At 39.8% G+C, this 21,181-nt stretch overlaps 5 protein-coding genes across 6 annotated transcripts; 3 read left to right on the top strand and 2 right to left on the bottom strand.

Moving 5' to 3' along the window:
• The first annotated feature begins 184 nt into the window (after positions 1–184).
• LOC117371953 (tripartite motif-containing protein 16-like) lies at positions 185–3,898 on the top strand. Its single transcript, XM_033967639.2, has 6 exons — positions 185–843; positions 915–1,010; positions 1,548–1,793; positions 2,799–2,952; positions 3,048–3,119; positions 3,185–3,898. The coding sequence occupies exons 1-6, from the start codon at positions 217–219 to the stop codon at positions 3,712–3,714; spliced, it is 1,725 nt and encodes a 574-aa protein (XP_033823530.1). The 5' UTR covers positions 185–216; the 3' UTR covers positions 3,715–3,898.
• Positions 3,899–4,071: 173 nt separating this feature from the next.
• slc15a5 (solute carrier family 15 member 5) lies at positions 4,072–6,862 on the bottom strand. Its single transcript, XM_055222232.1, has 9 exons — positions 6,517–6,862; positions 6,191–6,413; positions 5,921–6,090; positions 5,630–5,850; positions 5,370–5,556; positions 5,024–5,212; positions 4,817–4,948; positions 4,292–4,400; positions 4,072–4,213 (listed from the first exon to the last, which is right to left on the bottom strand). The coding sequence occupies exons 1-9, from the start codon at positions 6,860–6,862 to the stop codon at positions 4,072–4,074; spliced, it is 1,719 nt and encodes a 572-aa protein (XP_055078207.1).
• A 760-nt stretch (positions 6,863–7,622) lies between these two features.
• On the top strand, positions 7,623–10,222 carry LOC117371961 (coiled-coil domain-containing protein 34-like). Its single transcript, XM_033967648.2, has 7 exons — positions 7,623–7,764; positions 8,004–8,267; positions 8,339–8,483; positions 8,570–8,677; positions 8,759–8,917; positions 9,006–9,129; positions 9,271–10,222. The coding sequence occupies exons 2-7, from the start codon at positions 8,023–8,025 to the stop codon at positions 9,465–9,467; spliced, it is 978 nt and encodes a 325-aa protein (XP_033823539.1). The 5' UTR covers positions 7,623–7,764; positions 8,004–8,022; the 3' UTR covers positions 9,468–10,222.
• A 139-nt stretch (positions 10,223–10,361) lies between these two features.
• LOC117371959 (ras-related protein Rab-19) lies at positions 10,362–14,832 on the top strand. Of its 2 annotated transcripts, none has more exons than XM_033967646.2 (5): positions 10,362–10,613; positions 10,971–11,056; positions 11,497–11,685; positions 12,206–12,389; positions 13,666–14,832. In XM_033967646.2, the coding sequence occupies exons 2-5, from the start codon at positions 11,012–11,014 to the stop codon at positions 13,935–13,937; spliced, it is 690 nt and encodes a 229-aa protein (XP_033823537.2). In that variant the 5' UTR covers positions 10,362–10,613; positions 10,971–11,011; the 3' UTR covers positions 13,938–14,832. The 2 variants fall into 2 exon arrangements, with proteins under 2 accessions (XP_033823537.2, XP_055078522.1); XM_055222547.1 differs by having other exon boundaries at positions 12,212–12,389; positions 13,666–14,146.
• Positions 14,833–15,335: 503 nt separating this feature from the next.
• Positions 15,336–20,708, bottom strand: hdhd5 (haloacid dehalogenase like hydrolase domain containing 5). Its single transcript, XM_033967643.2, has 8 exons — positions 20,461–20,708; positions 19,603–19,806; positions 18,946–19,058; positions 18,649–18,742; positions 17,554–17,587; positions 17,305–17,479; positions 16,346–16,534; positions 15,336–16,266 (listed from the first exon to the last, which is right to left on the bottom strand). Exons 1-8 carry the CDS (start codon positions 20,569–20,571, stop codon positions 15,849–15,851), a joined length of 1,338 nt encoding a protein of 445 aa, XP_033823534.1. The 5' UTR covers positions 20,572–20,708; the 3' UTR covers positions 15,336–15,848.
• Positions 20,709–21,181: the final 473 nt, after the last annotated feature.

Genomic DNA, 21,181 nt, shown 5'->3' with positions numbered 1-21,181 from the left:
TGAAGTTGTCTCTTTTTTATTTATTTTTTCGCAAAATCCTCAGGGCATGTGCACAAGTCCCTGCAGAGCACGCAGCTCTGCGGAATCAGGGACCTGTCAGACACAGCACGCAGCTCTGTGTAATCAGGGGTGTGTCATGTCTGTAATGTTGCGACAGACCTCATGGGCCACGCCTTTAGAGAAATCGAAACTAACACAAATTTAATCGGAGAGAAAATGGCTTCAAACTATGAAGAGCGTTTCACGTGCTCTATTTGCCTTCAGCTCATGGAAGATCCCGTGACCATCGGCTGTGGGCACAACTTCTGTATGAGCTGCATTAATAAGTATTGGGACAAAAAGTTTGCTGAACGGGCCGCGTGCATTTGTCCCCACTGCAGACAGACCTTTACACCGAGGCCTACGCTCTTCAGAAACGCACTTCTGGCCGAGCTGTTGGAGGAGCACAAGAAAACTCAGGAGTCTGGTGCCTCTGATGGAGACATGGATGGGGAGGGGGGCGTTGGAGACATGGACGGGGTGGGGGGCGCTGGAGACATGGACGGGATGGTGCTCTGTGACGTTTGCACTGGGACAAAGCGCAGTGCGTGTAAGTTCTGTCTCGCCTGTCTAGTCTCTTACTGCCAGATACATATAAAGCCTCATTTTGAAGTCGCCCCTCTCCAAAAACACAAGTTGGTTGAAGCTTCAGTGAATAACCAGCAGGTCATATGTGCGCGCCACCACAGACTGTTGGAGCTGTACTGCCGCACTGAGCGCGTGTTCATCTGTGCACTGTGCGTGGTACAAGGCCATCAGAGCCATGACACTGCTGCTGTCACTGAGGAGATGAAAGCAGCACAGGTACAAGTCTGCTCTTACCTTTACTTCAAGTCCAAATGGTGATACAGCTTAGTGTTGTGTTCTTGTTACAGATGAAAATAAAAAGAAACAGAGACATGATCAAGGACAGAGTTAAAGATTCAGAGACAAGAATGACTGAACTGAGAGAGGCCACGAAATCTATAAAAGTGAGTTGTTCTATGTGTATCATTACATTTAGAAAAAAATAATGCTATGTTTTATGCTATCCCTAACACCTAAACAGGACCATGAATGCTCATATTGATCACAGGCTCCTGTAAACGTTTAAAACCATTTTGAGTTTAAAACTACTTTCTCAGTGTTTGCTGATGTATCCATTGCATCTCCATTGTAACCGATCAACATTCTGCCATAGATGATTGTGTAATCCCTCAGTCATCCAGGTCTGATCCATAGTAAAAAGAAAAAATCAAATCTGTGAACTGTTGTAGGAGTGAAGACGTTTGGCTGCTCATCCAAGCCGCTTCTTCAGTTCTGGTCAGATTACTGCTGGACTGGTTTCAGTGTAGTCAGCTCCTCTCTTCAGACAGATATAAGGCAGTGTACAGATTTTTTTTTACTCTTCTGCCTCAGAGATACATGTTGAACCCCCCCCAGTGTAATGTCACTGTAGAGTATCAGTAATTACTATCACATGACAGAATTACTCATTACAATTAATTATTTTTCTCTTTTCGGTAAAGGACACTGCTTGGGAGATCTGCGATGAATTTGACCGCCTTTGTCAAGAAAACATTCGCTTGTATGTCACCGCCATGGAGAAGAGGAGCGCTGATGTGAGAGAGAGAGTTGGAAAAGCAGAAAAGGCCGGACTAGACTGGGCAAACTCTCAGCTCAGACATTTGAGATCTGAGGTGGATGTGCTGAAGAGGAGAGACGAACAACTCCAACAGCTTTTACAAACCAAAGAACCCATGCAGATTATACAGGTGATAGAGTTGAGATGTTTTATTAGTTGGTCATTTTGACAGTTTTCAGTATTTTGACTAAGGGTTAGACCTGTCACGATAACAAATTTTGAAGTACGATATACTGCCGACGTGAATATAGACGATAAACGATAATATTGAGTCACTTATGCCATTGAGTCAATAATCCTAAAGTACAATAATCCCCAAAAACTATTCTAAATAAACAATATGGCTAAAAAAACATGAACTGCAATGAATAAATGGCAGAATGAAACACATACTAGTTGTTAGTTTTTCTCTATTCATGGGATTCAGACAATTCTTTCCTGATTTGGGGACTTTGTGCCGACCCATAAAGGACCTTTCCCCATTCACAAGATATAGTATTTTGATTTGAATTGCTTAATTGCTATGACCACAGAAGTACGGCTGCTCTCGCTTGAAAAACCCATGAATAATGAGTCATAGAGGTTGTTTATTCAACCCCCTACAGCTCAAATTTCTAATCGTAGAACAGAAAAATCAAAGGTTCCCCACTAATACTAAGAGGCGACTGAAACACAGTTTGTGTCCACTCATCTGAAGGTTGGTTCGAATCCCACTCTTGACAGAAGCACCATAAGATCTGACCACTCAGATCCACTGACCCACAGGTTGGTGGTGCGATACTAGCTGCCATAGATGCATACTGTCATTGTGTCCTTGGGCAAGATACTTAACCCCCCTTGCCCCTAGTGTCTGTGTACACCTGTGTGTGAATGTGTGATTGAATGGGGGAGTGGTGGCGCTTGAGTCCCCCCCACTGGTCAGTAAGAGCGAGTTCAAACGTGCAGTAGACCACATCTAAACAACCAGGATTAGAACAGAGTGTGAATGAATCTTAATGATTTTTGCTTTATTTATTTTTTATTTTAGCCTAGGTTTTGTCTAAAAAACGACCAGACCAGGTGGTTAGGCATCACACCATATGACCACCAAGTGAAATGAAATAATAAAGTTTTGTTTTTGTTTTTTCCTCCAAAGGGTTTCCAAGCTCTTGATGTCCTTCCAGCAGAAACTAATGTTCACACAAGTACTGAAAAACTGACTGAGTTTGTCAGTAATCAAAAGCAAAAGCTGAAAAATGTTTGCAAAACTGAAATGGAAGAATTACACAATAACCTCACACAATACTCAGGTAATAATAATAATAATAATAAATAATAATATATTTCTACACTGGTTATTTTCACAAAGTTTCCCATTTGTTTATAGTATTTTTACTTTTTATAGTAATAGGATTATTTGTGCCCAAGATTAAAGACGTAATCACATTGAGAGACTATCTTGTGTCTAAATACAAAAGTAAGTATACCAATTTGCAGTTTGTTTTTGTTCCATGGTTATATTAATTATAATCTTTTGTGCAGATTGCAAACTGGAGTTAAATCCCAACACCGTTGCTGCTTGTCTTTCATTGTCCTCCTCAAACAGAGAGCTGTCATGGGGCGGCAATGACCAGGGACATCCTCACCACAGAGACAGATTCACCTACTATCCCCAGGCCTTGTGCAAAGGGGGGCTGAAGAATAACGCGTACTGGGAGGTGGAGTGGGACGGAGGCATCGTGGAAGTGGCTGTTTCATATAAAGGCATTGGTAGAAAGGGTTCTGGAAATGACTGTTGTTTTGGCCACAACAGTCTGTCATGGAAGCTAATCTGCAGTTCATCTGGGTGCAAGTTTTGGCACAATAAACTTGAAAAAGCTCTGATTCCACCAGTAAGCTCTCGTAAAGTAGCTGTACACCTCGTATATCAAGAGGGCATCCTGAGCTTCTACGGTGTCAATACAAACAATGAGTTGACACTTCTGTATAAAACTCAAGTCGTCTTTACTGAGCCTCTGTATCCTGGGTTCAGTGTTGATTTGGGCTCAAGTCTGAAAATTTGCACCATTTAAGAAAATCACGTCAGAGCTGGCACCTGCTTTATGTTTTGATTTGTTCATATTGTGATGTTAAAGTCTTTCTCATTCTGTAAATCACTTTGAATTACTAAACCTTGCCTTGTCTTTAGAATTCTTAGAAAAGCAAAACAACAAAGGGGTTATTTTTTATCTTAAAAATATTTACTTTCAACAAAACACACAATAATAATTCTTAACATGTATATTGTGGGAAAAATATGACATTAATCATATTTGACATTTGTTTGGGATTTCAATAAAAATAGTTTGGTTTGATGAGTCAAGTCTCAAAATGACATGTATTCACAACAGAATGCAGCACCAGCGCCGCTAGAGTTAAAACATCACAAATCATAACATTGACTGAACCGAGTTGTTTATGTAGGAGAGTTCGATTGTGTTGTAGAACTGAAGACAGGCTTTATACTGCAGCAGTTTCTCCGTCACAGGGCTAACACCTACTGCTTTACCCTGCACAGACAGGTCAAGGTACCTGCAAAATATGACACATTTCAGTAAGGATTATCACATATTTTCAGAAGTTCCATGAGGAAATATCAAAACCGTACACCTGTAGGACATACGCCAAAGTACAAGAGTGTTCACAGCCAAAAGTATGGCCAGCAGAAAAAAGAAACGTTCTAGATTTCCTTCGTGCAGTACATTTGGATAGAAATTACCTGTAAAGAGATGAGGATTTCATTCAGTTGGTTTGAACCTTTACTGGGTTAAATGCACTCCACATAGGACTGTCACAAGAACAAATTTTGAGGCACGATATATCTACAGAGAAATATAACGATAAAAGATAATACTGAAACTACTTTATGACACTGACAAAATAACCATAAAGCAGAATAATCCTAGTGAACCATTTTGTAAATAGACAAATAGCAGAATAAACCAAAAATAAATCACAGAAGTGACTTATTCAACCATCTACTGCTTAAATCCTATTATAATACAACAAAAATATTCCCATCTACTGCAAAAAAAAATGTAAAAATTGTTCCAGCTTTCATAAATTGACAGATAAGTTGATATAGTGATTATCGTGACAGTGCTTTTTTCATAAGATCCACATTCATAACAGTACCTCCAGAGATCAGGTATAAAAACATAACTATGAATGCACCAAGAAAACAGCCCCCTCCATAGGACAGTGTGAGAAAGTGCAGCGAGATCCCTCTGATATGACTGGGAGTCAACTGGAAGGATATAAATGAGCCTAAAAAGTGAATAAACCGTTTCAAAACACAAATTCAACGTGGCCGTGAGATGTACTGTAATGTCTCGGACTCACATGTAGGTGTCACAAGAGCTTCGGCAATACCAAGTAGGATGTACTGGGGCGCCAGGTAGTAGCAAGGCATTGAAGAGACCTGCAAGACTTTTCCAGAGAGAGTTTGCTCCACCAGTGGGTAAGTCTTTCTCTGAAGTTCACAGAAACCTGCCAGCAGCAGAGAGAGGGCTGCAAGAACATGGCCCAAAGCTAAAAAGGGGAGGATGAACAGGGAGGGATGGTAAGAGGGGTCCTGCACACAAGGGGTCTGGTCAGGAAGTCATTATAAGGAGGAAAAGACAGAAAAACATATATTTAGGTATGAGTTATAAGAGCAGAACCTCTGAGTGAGCACAGAGATACTTACTGATGACCCTGATGGGAGCCATAGGAGGTTTTCCTGTGGAGAGGAAGCAGGACGTGACCAACTCCATCAGTGGAGCCAGCAACAACAGAGGGAGGATGCTGATGACGTTCATGACACCAATGGGCAAGAGAAAGTCTCCCATGTGAAGGTTTGAATTCATGGTTTGGATGTAGTAACCTGAAGGAATCTGTTAGAGAAAAATGTTATTTGTCATTTAATAACAACAATAATTGTACAGTATGTGTCGTTTATGCTTGTACTTGTGTAATGCAGACTCTGTAGAACAGCTGAAGACCATAAAGAGGGAAGAGCCGTGCTAAGACTTTGACATTCTCCACATGTGTCTCGCTGTATCGGCCCCCGTTGTTCTCTTTAGCCCGATCCAGCCAAGATGTGACCTCTCCGCTTATATGGCGATAGTGGATGCAGCACATCCTCAAGGAGTTTAGGAACACTCCCAGAGTGGTCAGCAGAGACCCCCCTGTGTTAAACGTCACAACATGAACACTGACATGTGGTTAAAAGCAGCTGTACATTTGTGTCAGTTATACCTTTCTTTGGCTTGTAGGTAAATTTGTTGCGCACCATGTTTATGGCCATAAGAGCCAGTAACACAGAAGTGAATGGGATGAGAAATCCCAGATTTTTTGCCACAGACTGTTGAATATAAGCTATGCCAAGGAACACTACGGTGGAATTCAGATTGACCAGCCAGTAGAACCTATACATACCAACACAACAGTTGCAGAATCTAATCATCCAATCCAATCATTTGAACCTTTGCAAAATAATTATTTGGTTATTTTAATTGGAGAAGGTACCAGTTGAAGAAGGACAGAAGCTGGTGCTGGTTGTAACCCTGCAGGCTGTAGGCTCCCATAGGACAGAGTATAGCCCTGATACCACCAATGCCCAATGCTGCCGCCAGCAAACCAGTGTAAAAGAGAATCTGCTGCTCCCGAGGCTCTATCTGGTGAGTGATGTGATGAGTGTCTATGTAGAAATCTTCAAATGGAAATGCCACCACAGGAAGCATGGCTGTGCCTTTGAGAATAAGATTATGGTGAGAGTTTGTCATTTATTTTACATGTTATATTACTTAAACTAACATTTAAAAACAAATATAACCTGAAAAGACAAGACTTACCAAAGAAATGAAGGAACGCACACAGGTAGAGGACTTTTGTCCTTCCTAAGTATGTTTCAGCAAACCATCCCACCAGGACTGGCGTCAGTGTGGTGGCTCCCACAAACATCAGGTTGATGAAAGCAGCCAGGTAGTTGTCATACCCCAACTTCACAGTGCAGAACAGGATCATGTTGCACACAATCCCAAAGAACGTGAATCTTTCACACAACTCTACCAGCAACACACAGATAATAACTTGAAGTTTCTTTCTGGACTTCCGTGATGTCCTAAGCTCAGGCTGTGGTGACCTGAGCTTGTGCAGTGATTGTTTGCTCTCAGACAGTCTCTGGTGGTCTTTTGCCATAGTAGCTCCAGCTTTGCGTGCTCGTTCCCCCAGTCAGCCCAAATAACTTTGTCTCTTCTGCTTATCAGGCTCTGACTGCAGGGCCTTGTGGGTATCCCACACCTCAGTGCAAACTTCCTCCACTGGTGGCACAAAGGACACTCCCACATGTGCACGTGCTGCAGGCCAGTGTCCAGCCTCACAACAGAGGACAGATGTCACAGACATGACACATCTGGTAGAATCACTCCATTGTAACTGGTGGTTAATTGACATGGTGTGTAGCTCCTGTGTTAGGCTGTATATTTCACATGTAGACTAGGCCTATACATATATTGAAAAATCATTTATTTTGGCTACTATGAGGCAATCTGCATCTAAATAAATAATGAGGATTGAAAACAGTAAACGTTAGTAGCCTATTCAGATAACAAACACTTATCAAATGCCTCACTTGAGTGTAAAAATAGTCTCTCCGTGTATCTGCTCATGTGCCTGCTGCCTGTTATTAGAGTCAGTATGTGAAGTGAGTGTGAGAGTGACTGTGTCCAAACTGGTTTAAACTGGGTCATCACTAAAGAGCCACAGTCACCAGGAAAAAGAGTCTGTTTTTATTCTTAAAACGACCTGGGCCTTTACATAAACAGCCTTTTGGACTGATGTTGGTTTGTTCTCATGGTTCTTGTACATATATCCTCTTGTTTTGATGTTGGTTTGTTCTCATGGTTCTTGTACATATATGCTCTTGTTTTGATGTTGGTTTGTTCTCATGGTTCTAACCGCAGACTCTCGATGCTCACGCGTTCACGCGCTCGCGGTGTCATGGCAACAGCGTCCTGCCGCGCGGGGGCGCGCTCTGTTTTTGTTGCGTTTGTTCAAACCGGTCACTTCAACTCCTAAGGTTTTACTCTGAGCTGCCATAGGTAAGAATAATAACTGGTCACATGTGACAGTTCACATGGTAGGTTCTTTAACCGATATTAACGAAGTTCTACTTTTTATCTTCACTAACTGCACTTTTGTAACGTCCTCGCAGCTGTAACTCACTTCGTTGCTAGCATTAGCATTAGCATTAGCGCGCGTGCTAGCTCTGTGAAAGTATCAGAGTTTGGAGCTTTGTTGAGTACAGTTAAATGACCTTTTACTTTAATGCATTTTCCAGCCTTTCTCCACAAGGGACAATGTCCAGTTTTGCGACAAACGGTTTCAGCTCTACTCCAGTGAAGAAGTCCAGGAACCGAGAAAAAGACTTCCACAAACCTGCTGCTTTGGATTTAGATGTCGGGGTCATTTCTGATGATGAAGACACGTTCTCTCTCCTGTCTCCCATCTATCACGACAGTTTTGAGAGTGGAGAAGACATAAGTCAATCAAGTGGACAGTCCCCACCAAAGGGGACAATGGACACCTCAGTGCTGTCAGACAGGTGAGCTAGTAAATATAAGACCACAACATTATACGTACGTGAAGTAATGTAATAATCCTTATATTCTGCAGGTGTGAGCTGCCTAAAACGCCCTCAGATCAGATGCTGAGCTCTGCAGTGCCACAGAAAACTCCAGCTTCACTCAGCGCCTGGGAACTGTGGCTTCTGAATAAGGCCAAAGAAGATAGGATCAAATTGGAAAAGAAGGCAGAGGAGGCAAGACTCATATACTGATATGTTTTATCCGTGATTTTAGTAAACTCTAATATGTAATATACCTGATGGAGATGGTTGTTAATTAGGAGCGGTTACTTCAAGAAAAGAAAAATCAACAAGAAAAGGACCATGAGCAGAAAGTTGCTATGATCAATCAAAGGATCCAGGAATGGCTGAAGATGAAAAGAGAACAGGTTCATTATTTTTTTTGTGGACATTCATTTAACATGGGCATAGCTCTGTCTAATTGTGTTAAATTTTATGTTGTGTTGTAGGAAAAGCAGGAACAAGATCTAAAACAAAGCAAAGAACAAAAAGACCTGATGTTGCAAATGCAAAAGCAGAGGGAGATTGAACTCAAAGCACAAGATAAGTATAAAGAATGGCTTCAAAAGAAAAACCAAGAGAAAGCAGAAAAAGAAAAAAAACTGAAGGTAACTGTTTATTTTTACGAATATTTGGCAGTTCATTCATCTACAAAACTGTATTTGATAACAATGTTAATCTTTCTGTGGTGGATAGGAGGAAGCTGCACTAAAAGAAGCACAAGAAAAGGAACGACGCAGGAGGGCAGAAGAAAAGTTCAAGGAATGGCTTAGTCAGGCCAATACAAAAAACACAGTCAACCGCAAATCGACTTGTCAAGGTAAATATTTCCCTTAATGCCTGTCATTTACAAGCCAGTGGTCGCAGCATCAAGTATAACAGGAACTTAGAGCCTCAGACAGATCACTAGATTCATGAAAACAATAATATGTAAATAATCTTATGAATATTTTTGCCCCAGGTCCATATGGAAAATCTTACCCATCACCCAGCTTCTACAATCCCATTCCCTGGAAGCCGATTCACATCCCTCCTGAAACTGTTAACAATACGACTGACAGGAAAGCACAGAGACAACCAGAAGGACATCAGAGCCTCAGTTCTAATTCGAGGCAGCGAAAGTCTGTTGGTGCAGCTCGGTCACAGCAGAGGAGATGACACTGCAAAATGCTCATGGTGATAGACTGGAATTCATTCTAAAGCCTCAGCATCATGATCTTGTGTCTAGAACCTGTCACTTTTGTTTTTGAAAGTCACTCTAGATACTTTTTTATTGTAATAGATATTTTATAATGTTTATATTAGAGTTTTATATCAAATCTGACTTCATTTCCTACATGTACTATAAGATACACAGAGAGAGACCTGCACATCTCATAAAAGCTGCGACAGTTCTGGGGCCAAAAAGAAAAATTATAGAAAAGAAAAAAACAGATCAGCTCCGCAGTTCTTTGGCACTCCCAGTTTTTTAGATTATTTTAATAGCAGCACAATGCTACTGTTAACCTTAGTTTCCTACACACCCATTCACAATTTAGGTGTTTGGGTTAGTTATAAATAAAACACGGAGCCTTGCTGTTAATAATTGTTTCTTTATATTGTATGTATATGTCACGGTTTGAAATAAGTTTGGTGCCTGGCCACACAATACAAAGCACCATTAGGGGTTTATTACAAGTTAAAATGTCCAAATTTATAATCATAAGAAGTAAAAAGATCAAATGGGTAAAACCATGGAAAAGTTCCAGTTCCAGCAGTGCTTATGTTCACTGGTGACATATAAAGATTGTCCAGTCCCATCCAAGGCCCGCCAGCAGCACATATACTGCATTCATAAACTAGGAGATATTTTGAAAATGATAACAATTTTTAATAGCTATAATTTGTTATATTTTGTATTCCTGTTGTATGAAATCCACATTTACAAACTCAAGATAAAATGCTTGGTTTATTATGTCTGATGAATAATTTGTGCTATATTTGAAATGTATTGCTTCCGCGTTAGTCATCAAAACAAGATGTCTTTATATGCAAGTAATCACAAGCCTGGTTCACAAGCCCAGAACAGACGGTGGTTGGTGGTCACAGCCAAAGATAGACCCCAGTCTGTGGCCTGGTCAGCTCTGTCACACTCGCTCATTGTTTAGAGTCCAGCTGTGTCTTTTTCTTCAGTGGGCTGAGATGACGCCAAGCACGAGTGGGGGCGGAGACAGAGCGAGAGAGAGAACACATGCCTCTAATGCACATTCTGAAAACCCACTGCTATGCTACATCTCACTCTGCTCTGTGTATGTGAAGACTAAGGTACCTTATTTACTTATTTACTTCAAATGCAAGTCCTAGAGTTTATAATTACTGTACAGTTCCTTATGTGTGTTTGTAATGCATAAACAATTCTATTGGATTCTGTTTTTAACTAATGAAAAGGATGTTAAAGGTCAAAGAATTAACAGATAATAGGCAAATATATTGGTGCAGTCCAAAGTTCAATTGATCAGTTGTTTACTTATATGAGCTGTAAAACAGGGAGGTTACTTGAAGATATTTGCTCAAAACTACTCCTGCTGTTTTAGGCTATTTATAACTCACAGCACCTCCCTTATAGTATCTGATATGTTCCAGTGATCTTTCGGGCTATTGATTCTGTATTTTCCTCCCCAGGTTTCCAAGTGCATGTGTGAATATTCATTTTCAATCCCAAGATGCAGTGGTGCCGCTTGGCAGGTGGTTGGAGAACGCACAGACAGGTAGTAGGCGTGTTTCTACATTTCAGATTGGAACTGAATTGGCCACTCATAGAGGATAATAGAGGACAGCCAATGCCAGAGTCTAAAGGTTACAACCACTGGACTTACCTTAGAAATACAAACAAGTACTTTAGATTGAACAGAGAGGGAAAGCTGTTACTGGATCATTGCATTTGGCTATGGATTAATTTAGTAGATCTTTGATGGATACTATTGGATACCATTGGTTCTTTTAGATTAGTATCTTTACTTTTCAGTCACTAAGAACACTTGATATCAGGCTGGAACATGAACGTCTTGAAGAGATTCCAGTTTAATTTCAAAGATGTGACGGTTTATTTGTTAAATATTCAAAGTCTTTATTAACACAACTCAGGTGAAACCAGTTTAGTTGCTCAGCTCCGAGTTTAAGTCTGTATTCTGTATTTTTCACTATGCAGTCTGCTGAGCTGGAGCTGGAGGACTCTTTTGACTTTCTCTTTAAAATCATCCTGGTCGGAGATTCGAATGTTGGAAAAACCTGTGTGGTGCAAAGATTCAAGTCTGGGATTTTTATTGAAAAACAACAAAACACTATTGGAGTTGACTTCACTGTTCGGACACTGGACATCGATGGAAAGAAAGTCAAGGTACAGTCTACTTTTGTGTTTATAACTGTTCTTTTTCTTATGATTTATTTACAAAGCATTTATGTCTAAAATACTTCACTGTCCTTTGAACTGTGTGAACACATTTGTTATTGGTTTGTTTGTTCTACGTTGTCATGTGAGTTTTTTCTTTTTTTTTAAAACTAAATCCAAAATTATTTAAAGGTTAACTGTGTAACTTTTCTAGTGCAGGCTCTAGTACCTGCTTGGAGATGTTACTGCTTTGCCTGGAATGTTACACAGATAAGTTTAATGCTATTTAAACATGTCTATCTTTATGAGGGGTGTTTTAAATGCTGTCAAATACCATGTAACTTGGATTGGTGGCATTTCTTTCTTGAGTCTGCAGAGATAAATAATATAATGCCATACTGTGGAACATTTTAAGCAAAGCAATAACATCTCTCAGTAGACAATCTGGTGGTGGACCCCTTTAATAAGCCACATTGACTGAAAACCCTGTTGATTTCCATCTGTGTGAGTGTTCCTGTTCTTGTTGCAGTTACAGGTTTGGGACACAGCAGGTCAAGAGCGTTTTCGAACCATCACCCAGAGTTACTACCGCAGCGCTCACGGGGCTATGGTCGCCTATGACATCACGCGGCGATCTACGTTTGAATCCGTTTCTCATTGGATCAGGGAAGTGGAGCAATATGGAGCCGCCAGCGTAGTACTTATACTTATAGGTATGTACGACCAGAGGAGACTATGGCGGCCTCCCAGAGTCTAATTTACACCCCCTTCGTCTAAAAATAATCAGAACAAAAAACTGGTAAAACTAATTACACTGTATGCCTGTAGTATTATCTCAAACATATAGAAGTAACTATATTTTATCACATTTTTTATCAGCAGACTCAAAAAGTCACATTATTCTCCACATTGTATTGAATGAAATGACTCAAATATGGATAAACTTGTGGAAAACATTGTATAACTTTTCATAAAACAAGTTAATATACTATTTTCAGGGCTTACATTAAAAGTACACTATGTAACTTTTCTGGTGAGGGGATCCACTACATGTTTGTCTCCATGGAGATGTTATTGCTTTGCCTGGTATGTTCCACTGTATGGCATTAAACTCATAGCTTCCGTACTTTTAAAAACATGTATAATTACTGTGAGAGGCGTCGTAGCTCCACAGATCTGACCTAGAACATGGCCTAGTGGCGTCACCTGCTTGCGTCCGTGGAGGTAGATAAGTTTAATGCCATACTGTGGAACATTCAAGGCACAACGATAATATCTCCATGGAGACACACTTTCCATTTAAGAAGAACAGAAACCATTCTTCAAACCTGGATGTGCGCGCTCCCCGTTTGTCACGCTGGTAAACTGGACTCAAATGCAACACAAAGAGAACAGTCAGAATGTCTTATAAACTACAACAGAAAGTGTCCTTAAGCAGGTAATTCAGAATATGGTAAATCGGGGACTAAACAACTGAGGAATAATGTCTTATTTAATATCAACCAAAATCTCTTCCACACTAGGGATTCAATAAGGGAAACAGGCTGGGCAAATAAACTCAGGAACAGGTAACTCAAACAGATATAAATGCAAACAACAGAGGATTTCAGATGAGCTTGAATGTTGCTCTTGACTGGTTACAATCTAGCAAGAACTGACAGAACAGAAGCAGTATATACAGACGACCCTGGGCTCATTAACAAAACGAGAGGCGGCTGCAGGGAAAACAGGGAGGTAACAAAAGAAGGACCGGAACAGGCTGAAAAACGGAGCCGGACCGAGGGAAAAACATGCAAACAGGCAGAACTGTGACACTGTTCCCTCAAGTCAGAATGTTTAATGTTTAATTTATTGTTTGTATTGTCTCTAATGTCACAATTTAAAAAAAAAATCTCCATGGAAACAAGCCAGTGGGTGACATTCTACCAGAAAAGTTACATAGTTCACCTTTAACCAATTTTGTATCCTTTTGTATCCTTCTAATTTCAGGTAACAAGTCCGACCTCCACGCCAACAGACAGGTCTTGTTTGAAGACTCGTGTACGCTCGCGGAGAAGCATGGCGTTCTGGCTGCGCTGGAAACCTCCGCCAAAGAGGCTCAGAACATTGACGCAGCTTTTATTCTCATGGCCAGAGAGTTAATGGCAAGGAACGGTATGGTGGTCATCGATGAAACCTCTCTGGAGGCACCGCAGTTCACGTTGAATAGTTCTCATCCAATCCATGGGACACTGGCTCCGGATAAGAACTGTAGATGCTGAGGTGTGTGACTGTAAATAACAGAGCCATGATGGAAGTACTTGCATCTACACACACTGACAGTCAAAGGTTTGGACACACCAGCTCAGTGCTTGTGCCAGGGTTATGTGAATGACCAAGAACAAAGCCTTCTGTAGTTCTCGAGCTAAGTTCTAAAGCTTTTTGTTGGGGCAGTTGTATTTGGACAAAAGCAGCCATTGCTAATATAAAAGATGATCTGAAATGCTCCAAGATGACTTCAAACAGAACCACTTAGGCTTCTTTGTGCTCTGGCTACTTTGAGGATTTGAGTATAAAATTGAAAAAAAAATGTAGAGTTATCTTTGCTACATAATCTCATATATCTTGTTTCATATATTTGATGTCTTTTGTGTGTTTATAAAATTTCAAAAGTTGTAAAAATTTAGAAAAAAGAATGAGAACTTTTGCCTGGTTGTGTACGTTTAAACAACACAAGTCAAAAGTTTGGACACATTAAACTTCCTGTACATTTTTAATACTTTCTACAGTTTGTATAAATATGGAAAACCTCAAATATATGAAACAAAATAGATGGAATTATGTAGTAAAAGAAAATGCTGAGTAACCACAAAATATTTTTCGACAAAGTAAAGGGTGGCGACTTGAAGGATTTGAACTTATTTAACTTCTTACCTTACTACATAATTCTGTATATTTTACTTCATATATTTCAGGTCTTCAATACGTTTATAAACTGTAGATAGTAAAAAAAAACATTGAATAAGAGTATGTGTCCAAAATTTTGACTGGTAGTGTATATAAATTATATATTAACTGTTATATAGGTTATTTTCTGGTATGTGGTCATGTTTACAGACTGTAGAGTACTGTGGACTCGTAACATGGGTGCAAATATAACTATATATACACACAAGTACACAGAACTCTGCACCCAGTTTGTCTGTGTTTTAACTTTAATTTATTTTGTATGGCTTCACCTGTATGAAAAAGATCATTTTGGTACACACACAAATATACCGTAAGTGCTAAATTGTTTATTCTTCAGTAAAAGTAGCACATGTAAAGAGACAGCACGTAACATGATCTTTGGTAATGATCAGTTTGTTTCAGCTGTCACGCCCTTTTAAGTCTACAATTTAATGATGGTGAACCAATGGCTTTGATATAAAAAAAAAAAACTTGAGTGGTGCAATGGATTCAAGCTTATTTTTGGCACAGGAAATAAGACACAGTGGTTTATCTGTGTAACTACAACTGACATCGCTGGTACAATCCCTGTACTAAGGTATGTGAACTTATATAAAACATGTTTGTCTTAATAAAATACACTGCGGATTACAATATCACTGCATCAGGCTTTAAAAATCATAAATCATAATGTCTACAGCTGACCTTGCAACAGAACTGAGCAAAATTATGATTATGTCTTGACTGATAAAATTAAAAGGCCCATTTTAGGCTATTTCCTGATCTGTTATAATGTCACAAACAGACCTGGAGTTGTGTTTTGGTTCATTCACACATGTTTAACACACAAACCCTGCTTCTCTCAAACAGAAAACACTCTGTTCCACCTTGTGATGTCATCATGTGGTAATACAGGAAGTGCTCCACTGTGTTTTTAAACTCCACACACCTTCATTTCTAGAATCGTTTGGATGATTTCAGCCCTGGAATTGCCCATCGCTACTGAACTAAAGGTAAAAGGAGCTGTTACCTTGAAAACTACCACTTCATGACATCACAAGGTGGAACAGAGCATTCTGAGCTTGGGAGATGTACAGACTAATAATAAAGTGTTACTCAAACATGTGTAAATGAAACAAAACACAACTCCAGGTCTGTTTTTGAGGATGTAACAGCGTTATAACATGTCTTACAGCTCACAAGAGTCGATTTTGCATAATAAAATTAAAACAAAACTAAAGATGCTACTCTAAAGGCCAGCGTTCCTGTTGAAACACGAGCTCCACTGCCTCTTGGACGTCATTAACCACGAAAGACGGCTGCATGAGGCTGGGGTCAAAGCGGAAATCCCTGTGGCCGTGAAAGATCCTCTGTTCAGTAACTGTTTCTGACGGGTCTGAGGGCAGCTCCTCCTGATCTTTGCTGTACACTCCGGTGCACACTAAGATGGAGCTGCAACCCTCAGGAAGCTCATGCTCTGCTTCACCTCCACCCGCAGACCTCCCCAGCCCCGAGGAGGACGTCTGAGAGGCAGCTGAATCTGTAGGAGCATCCACTGCTCCTGACCCGCCTTTGGCCTTCAGCTGAACTTTGTCGAGATGAACCGTTTGGAGGTAGCGATTGTAGAGATTTGCCCCGTAAATATCCGCCATTGGATTGTCACTGTGGACAGAAAAGCCAGTTTGACGCAAGATTAAAAGAAAAATACAAGAAAAATTAAGCTATTTAAAGGAATACCCACCCTATAGCATATAACCTCTTGACTGGTGTGGTCCATCCAAGTTTCTCCGCCTGTTGTCTAATGAGCTGCTCAGCGTAGTTGTACGTCACCACACTCGGTTTGCCAATGAGGGCTTCGTACTTCAAGTCATATCCTGTAACTTTTTTATACAAATTCTCCAAACACACCAGGAACATGCCGTGTCCAAATCTGTAACAAAATCATGCTTTAAAATGCTAATATTTGTTTTAGATTTTAAAATATACATGTCCATCTGCAGCGGTGGAACGTAACGAAGTAAAAGTAGTAAAGTGTTCTGCTTAAGTACAATCTTTAGGTATTTGTACTTTACTTCAGTACGGATACATTTTACTTGGGTATTTGTCTTTCTACTCGACTACATCTTTGAACAGGACTGAAACGTAAAAATATTTATTATTGTTTGAGACCTGCTGAAAAGGCTGAGGATTAATTTTTTTTATTTTTTTTTATTAAGATCTGAATAGGAAGCATAAAGAAAGCGTTTGATTTGTGTCTTGATGGAAAACAGAGGTGGGACTTGACAAGTTTTCTTCTTCCCACTCCTTTTCGAGCTTGTATAAGAACAGACTATGAGATGTGCTTTAGGTGTACGTGTGCTCGAAATACATAAATAAAATGAAAATGAAATGAAAGATGGATTTGAGCAACAAAAATATACAAAGAAAAATGTCTAAAAAAAACCCTATTGCTATCGGAAATCGTTAACAAAATCACTACATTTGAAGCTTCATTAGACCTCAAAATCTGCGCAAAACACTTTGACTTTTTTACTTTTTAAGTACATTTTCAAACAGGTACTTTAACACTTTTACTTAAGCAGATGTTTTCACGTGATACTCAAGTAAAAGTAAGAGTTATTTTGCTCCGGCATGTGCACTTCCTTCCTTAAGTAACAAAATGGAGTAGTAGTTCCACCACTGTTCCTCTGAGACCGTCACCTTGGATTCTTGGCCTCTGCCATCCACAGCAGGTCCATGTTACAGGCGAGCACAGGGAGGTGAGGCGACCGCGCTGAGGCCCAGTTGTTGTCGGGGCTTCCATTAGTCAGAAGAACATCAACAATTAACTGGAGGTTTGTCTCCCATCTGACCGGCTCGCCAAATAAAATCACAGCTAAGGAATCAGACGCATGAGAGGGGAGTTAGTTTCTAAAAATGCAGAAATCTTTTACAGTATAGAATAAATACCATCTATTTTCCGTAGCCCTTTGGTGGGTGGGATCTAGAAAATAGAAAGATTGTTTAACAGACGTTTGCGGTTTGATTATGAATAGGCTCAAAACTAACAGCCACTTTTATTAAAATTGGAAAACTTAAAATAAACAGGGAGCACGTTAAAATAGGGACTTACTTGGCACTTATGGTGGTACTTAGTTGATACTTGACGGGTAATTACGGTGGTAGTTACTGTGGTACTTGCAGTGGTACTTTGGCTGGTAATTATACTGATACTTACCAGTACTTCATATATAATGTCTATATTTTCATGTCTAATGATAGCACATTCTTTAATATTATAATACTTACTTATATAATCTTTTTTTCTAACTGCAATAACACCACCACTAAACCATATCACTGTACTCCTTGTAACTAATACTTTAATTAACCATTCGCTTAATATGACATATTTCTGTAAGTACCAGTAATAGTACCAATAACTATTATTGTAAGTACCACTTCTTGTACCATTATAAGTACTGCTTTAAGTACCACAAAGTACCGCTATTAGTTAAACTGTATAAGTCCCAGCCAAAGTACAGGTAAGTATCAGTATAATTACCAACAAAAGTAACACCACAAGTACCACAGGAACTACCACAGGAACTACCACAGGAACTACCACAGGAACTACCACAGGAACTACCACAGGAACTACCATAATAACTGCCAATAACTACCACCGTAATTACTAGTCAAGCATCAGCTAACTACCACTGTAAGTACATAGTAAGTCCCGTACCCTATTTTAAAGTGCTATCAACAAACAACCTATTACAGTTAATTAAAATAAAGACTACCCAGTTATTTTTATATGTAGAATACTTTTGTACAGTTGTGTGACGTTTTAACAGTTATTATCCCTCTTTCTCTCTAGTGAATTATTTTATTTGTGTCATTTTTAACATATTGTCGGTGAGGTCCACTCCCGGATCTTTAAATATTTATTCATTTTAACAGCACTTGGCAAAAACCTCGCAGAGATACAACGGAACAGTAAGTAGTGACGCTCACAGTGAGGTCGCCGGGCGCTGTTGTGGACAGAGCCGATCGGACAAATACCTTATCTTTAGGACGTCTATCATGATCCACGACATCCAGCAGCGGATAAGCCTCTCGGAGCGTGTCTATGGTCACGACATCTTCAAAACCAAGGCTGAAGATGGTTTGGGTTAAGGAGGAAACACAAGGATGGTTCTAAATGTGCTACAAGAAGAGTAAATCTATGGCAAACGCACAAGGGTATTGAATGGAACAAAGTGTGAGTCGACTGATAACAGAATGTGTAAACTCCACTGACCAAACACAGCCTGAAATTTAGAGGTCAACATTTTGACAGCATTGGTTTAGGTAGGATACTTATGAGCCACTTCTTCGACAGGACCCTGGCCCGACACAAGCACAGACATCTTATGGAACTGGGTGAACATCCGCAAAGGACTATGGGAAAGCATCACCTGGTCTGGGGAAACCTGAGAGAGCCGTAAAAACATGTTTAGAGGTCATATATTACGCAAAATTGATTTTTCGTGAGCCATGTTGTAATGTTGTTGCATCATCAAAAACATACTCAACGTTGTGTTTTGTTTCATTCACACATGTTATGAGTAATCGTGTGTTAATAGTTTGTTACCTCTCCAAACCTCAAAATGCTCTGATCCAACTTGTGATGTCATGAAGTGGTAGTTTTCAAGTTAACAGCTACGTTTACCTTCTTTTCAGTAGATATTGTCATTTCTAGAGCTGAAATTATCCAAATGATTCTAGAAATGAAGGTGTGTGGAGTTTAAAAACATAGTGGAGCACTTCCTGTATCACCACATGATGACATCACAAGGTGGAACAGAGCGTTTTCAGTTTGAGAGAAGAACTCAGCCTAAATATGCAGGATTTGTGTGTTCAATATGTGTGAATGAAACAAAAAACAACTCCAGACAAGTTTGTGATGAGGAAGCAACATTATAACACATATATTAAATTATAATAAAACTGAACAGGATTAACTTGATTTTTTACCTCAGCCTCCAGCAGTTGGGACAGATGTTCTGCTTTGGTCTGCCGCATGCAATTTCCAGCATTAGTGACAAACACCACAGGGACCTTGTACTTTCCGTTGCGATCCACTAGTTTCTTGAAGCATTGTTTTGCTCCAGGGATCGGAGTCCTGCCCCGAACCAGCACCCCGTCAATATCAAAGAGGAGCCCGAATGGACTGGGGCCCTGAGGAGGGAGGTGGAGCAGAGACAGTGTGGGAATATAAGACTGAATTGCACAATAACAACGGGTCATACAGTGCTAAAAGTAAAGACAAACTGTAGAAACACTAGCTTGTGACAGAGCCAGAGTAATAAGGATAATGAGACTGGGGTAAAGTTTGTGTTATTGATTAAACATGGAAAAAACTGGCAAAAATGTAGAGGCAGGAGTGGTATTTGGATGTGTAGAGCGTGTCCTTTTGGTGCTCTTCAGTATAAAGACCAGTCTCAAACACAAAGTTGAAAAGAACTGAGGCAAAAATAATTAAAAGCCTTAATTGCACAAGGCAGATAAAGAATGAAAAACGTTGGTTTTCCTGTCTTTGACCTACTGAGAGACAAATATGGATGTACAATATATGCAGACCTGAATGAACAAGAGTGGAAACCCAAACAAAAGGAAAACCCATGTTACACTTAGTAAAAAAAAACCCAAACAATATATAATCTGCACTTTATTCGAGAAGAAATTACATAACGGCTTGTGTCAAGGTGAGTGATTAAACCAAAGGACCCCGTGCACTCTCATGTTCTGTCAGAGTGCACACATGTAGAGTGCACACATGTAGACTAAATGCACACATGTAGACTAAGTGCACACATGTAGACTGACTCTTACCTGGCTGTATGCTCGTGAGGATGGCTCGGACCTGTTTACATGTGTTGATCCTCTCTCAAAGCTTGATTTCAGCAGGGACCAACCACCTTTCCATATTTTTAGTCTTTGCATTCTGGGACTTGTTTAGTTGAACCACGAGGGACTTAAAAAAAAGCTACAGAAAAGAATCAGCTCAGTTCACGAGACTGTTTTAACTATAGAGACGAGCTAAAGAGCGAGCAGGACATGTTGATATCTCTCACAGAAACACAGAAATCCTGAAAGTACAACCGGTGTCATCAAAAGTCCAAAGGAGCAGAGTGCCGTGTGTACACAAGGAACTGCGCATGCGCACACCTTCTTCTCCTGGCTGCAGGCTGAAATGCTGCCCTCTATTTTCTTCTCCAGTCACAGTTCTCATCAACAAACCTCATTTTCACAATCTTAAGCACTCAAATGTATGGTATTTTGATTTTGGAACATGTTTTCATAATGTAAAAAGATTATATATTCTATGAAAACTGAATAAATGTGTCCTGTTAATAATAAATAACACAATGAAACAATAAAAAATATATTCGACCTTTGAAATTTAGAGCACAATGCATATTTCAGTGATTGATTTATCTTTAATATTTACTTTTTAAAATATATTGATTAAAAACATTGCAACACAATCATCAGTAGTAAATACCAAAGCACAATTATTATGAATGAAAAGGACAAGATAAGAAAACAAAAC

The sequence above is a fragment of the Periophthalmus magnuspinnatus genome, chromosome 6 (assembly GCF_009829125.3).
Source record: "Periophthalmus magnuspinnatus isolate fPerMag1 chromosome 6, fPerMag1.2.pri, whole genome shotgun sequence".
In the NCBI taxonomy this organism is placed as follows: domain Eukaryota; kingdom Metazoa; phylum Chordata; class Actinopteri; order Gobiiformes; family Gobiidae; genus Periophthalmus; species Periophthalmus magnuspinnatus.
The sequence above is the reverse complement of the archived record's forward strand: the minus strand, read 5'-3'. Positions and strand labels throughout refer to the sequence as shown.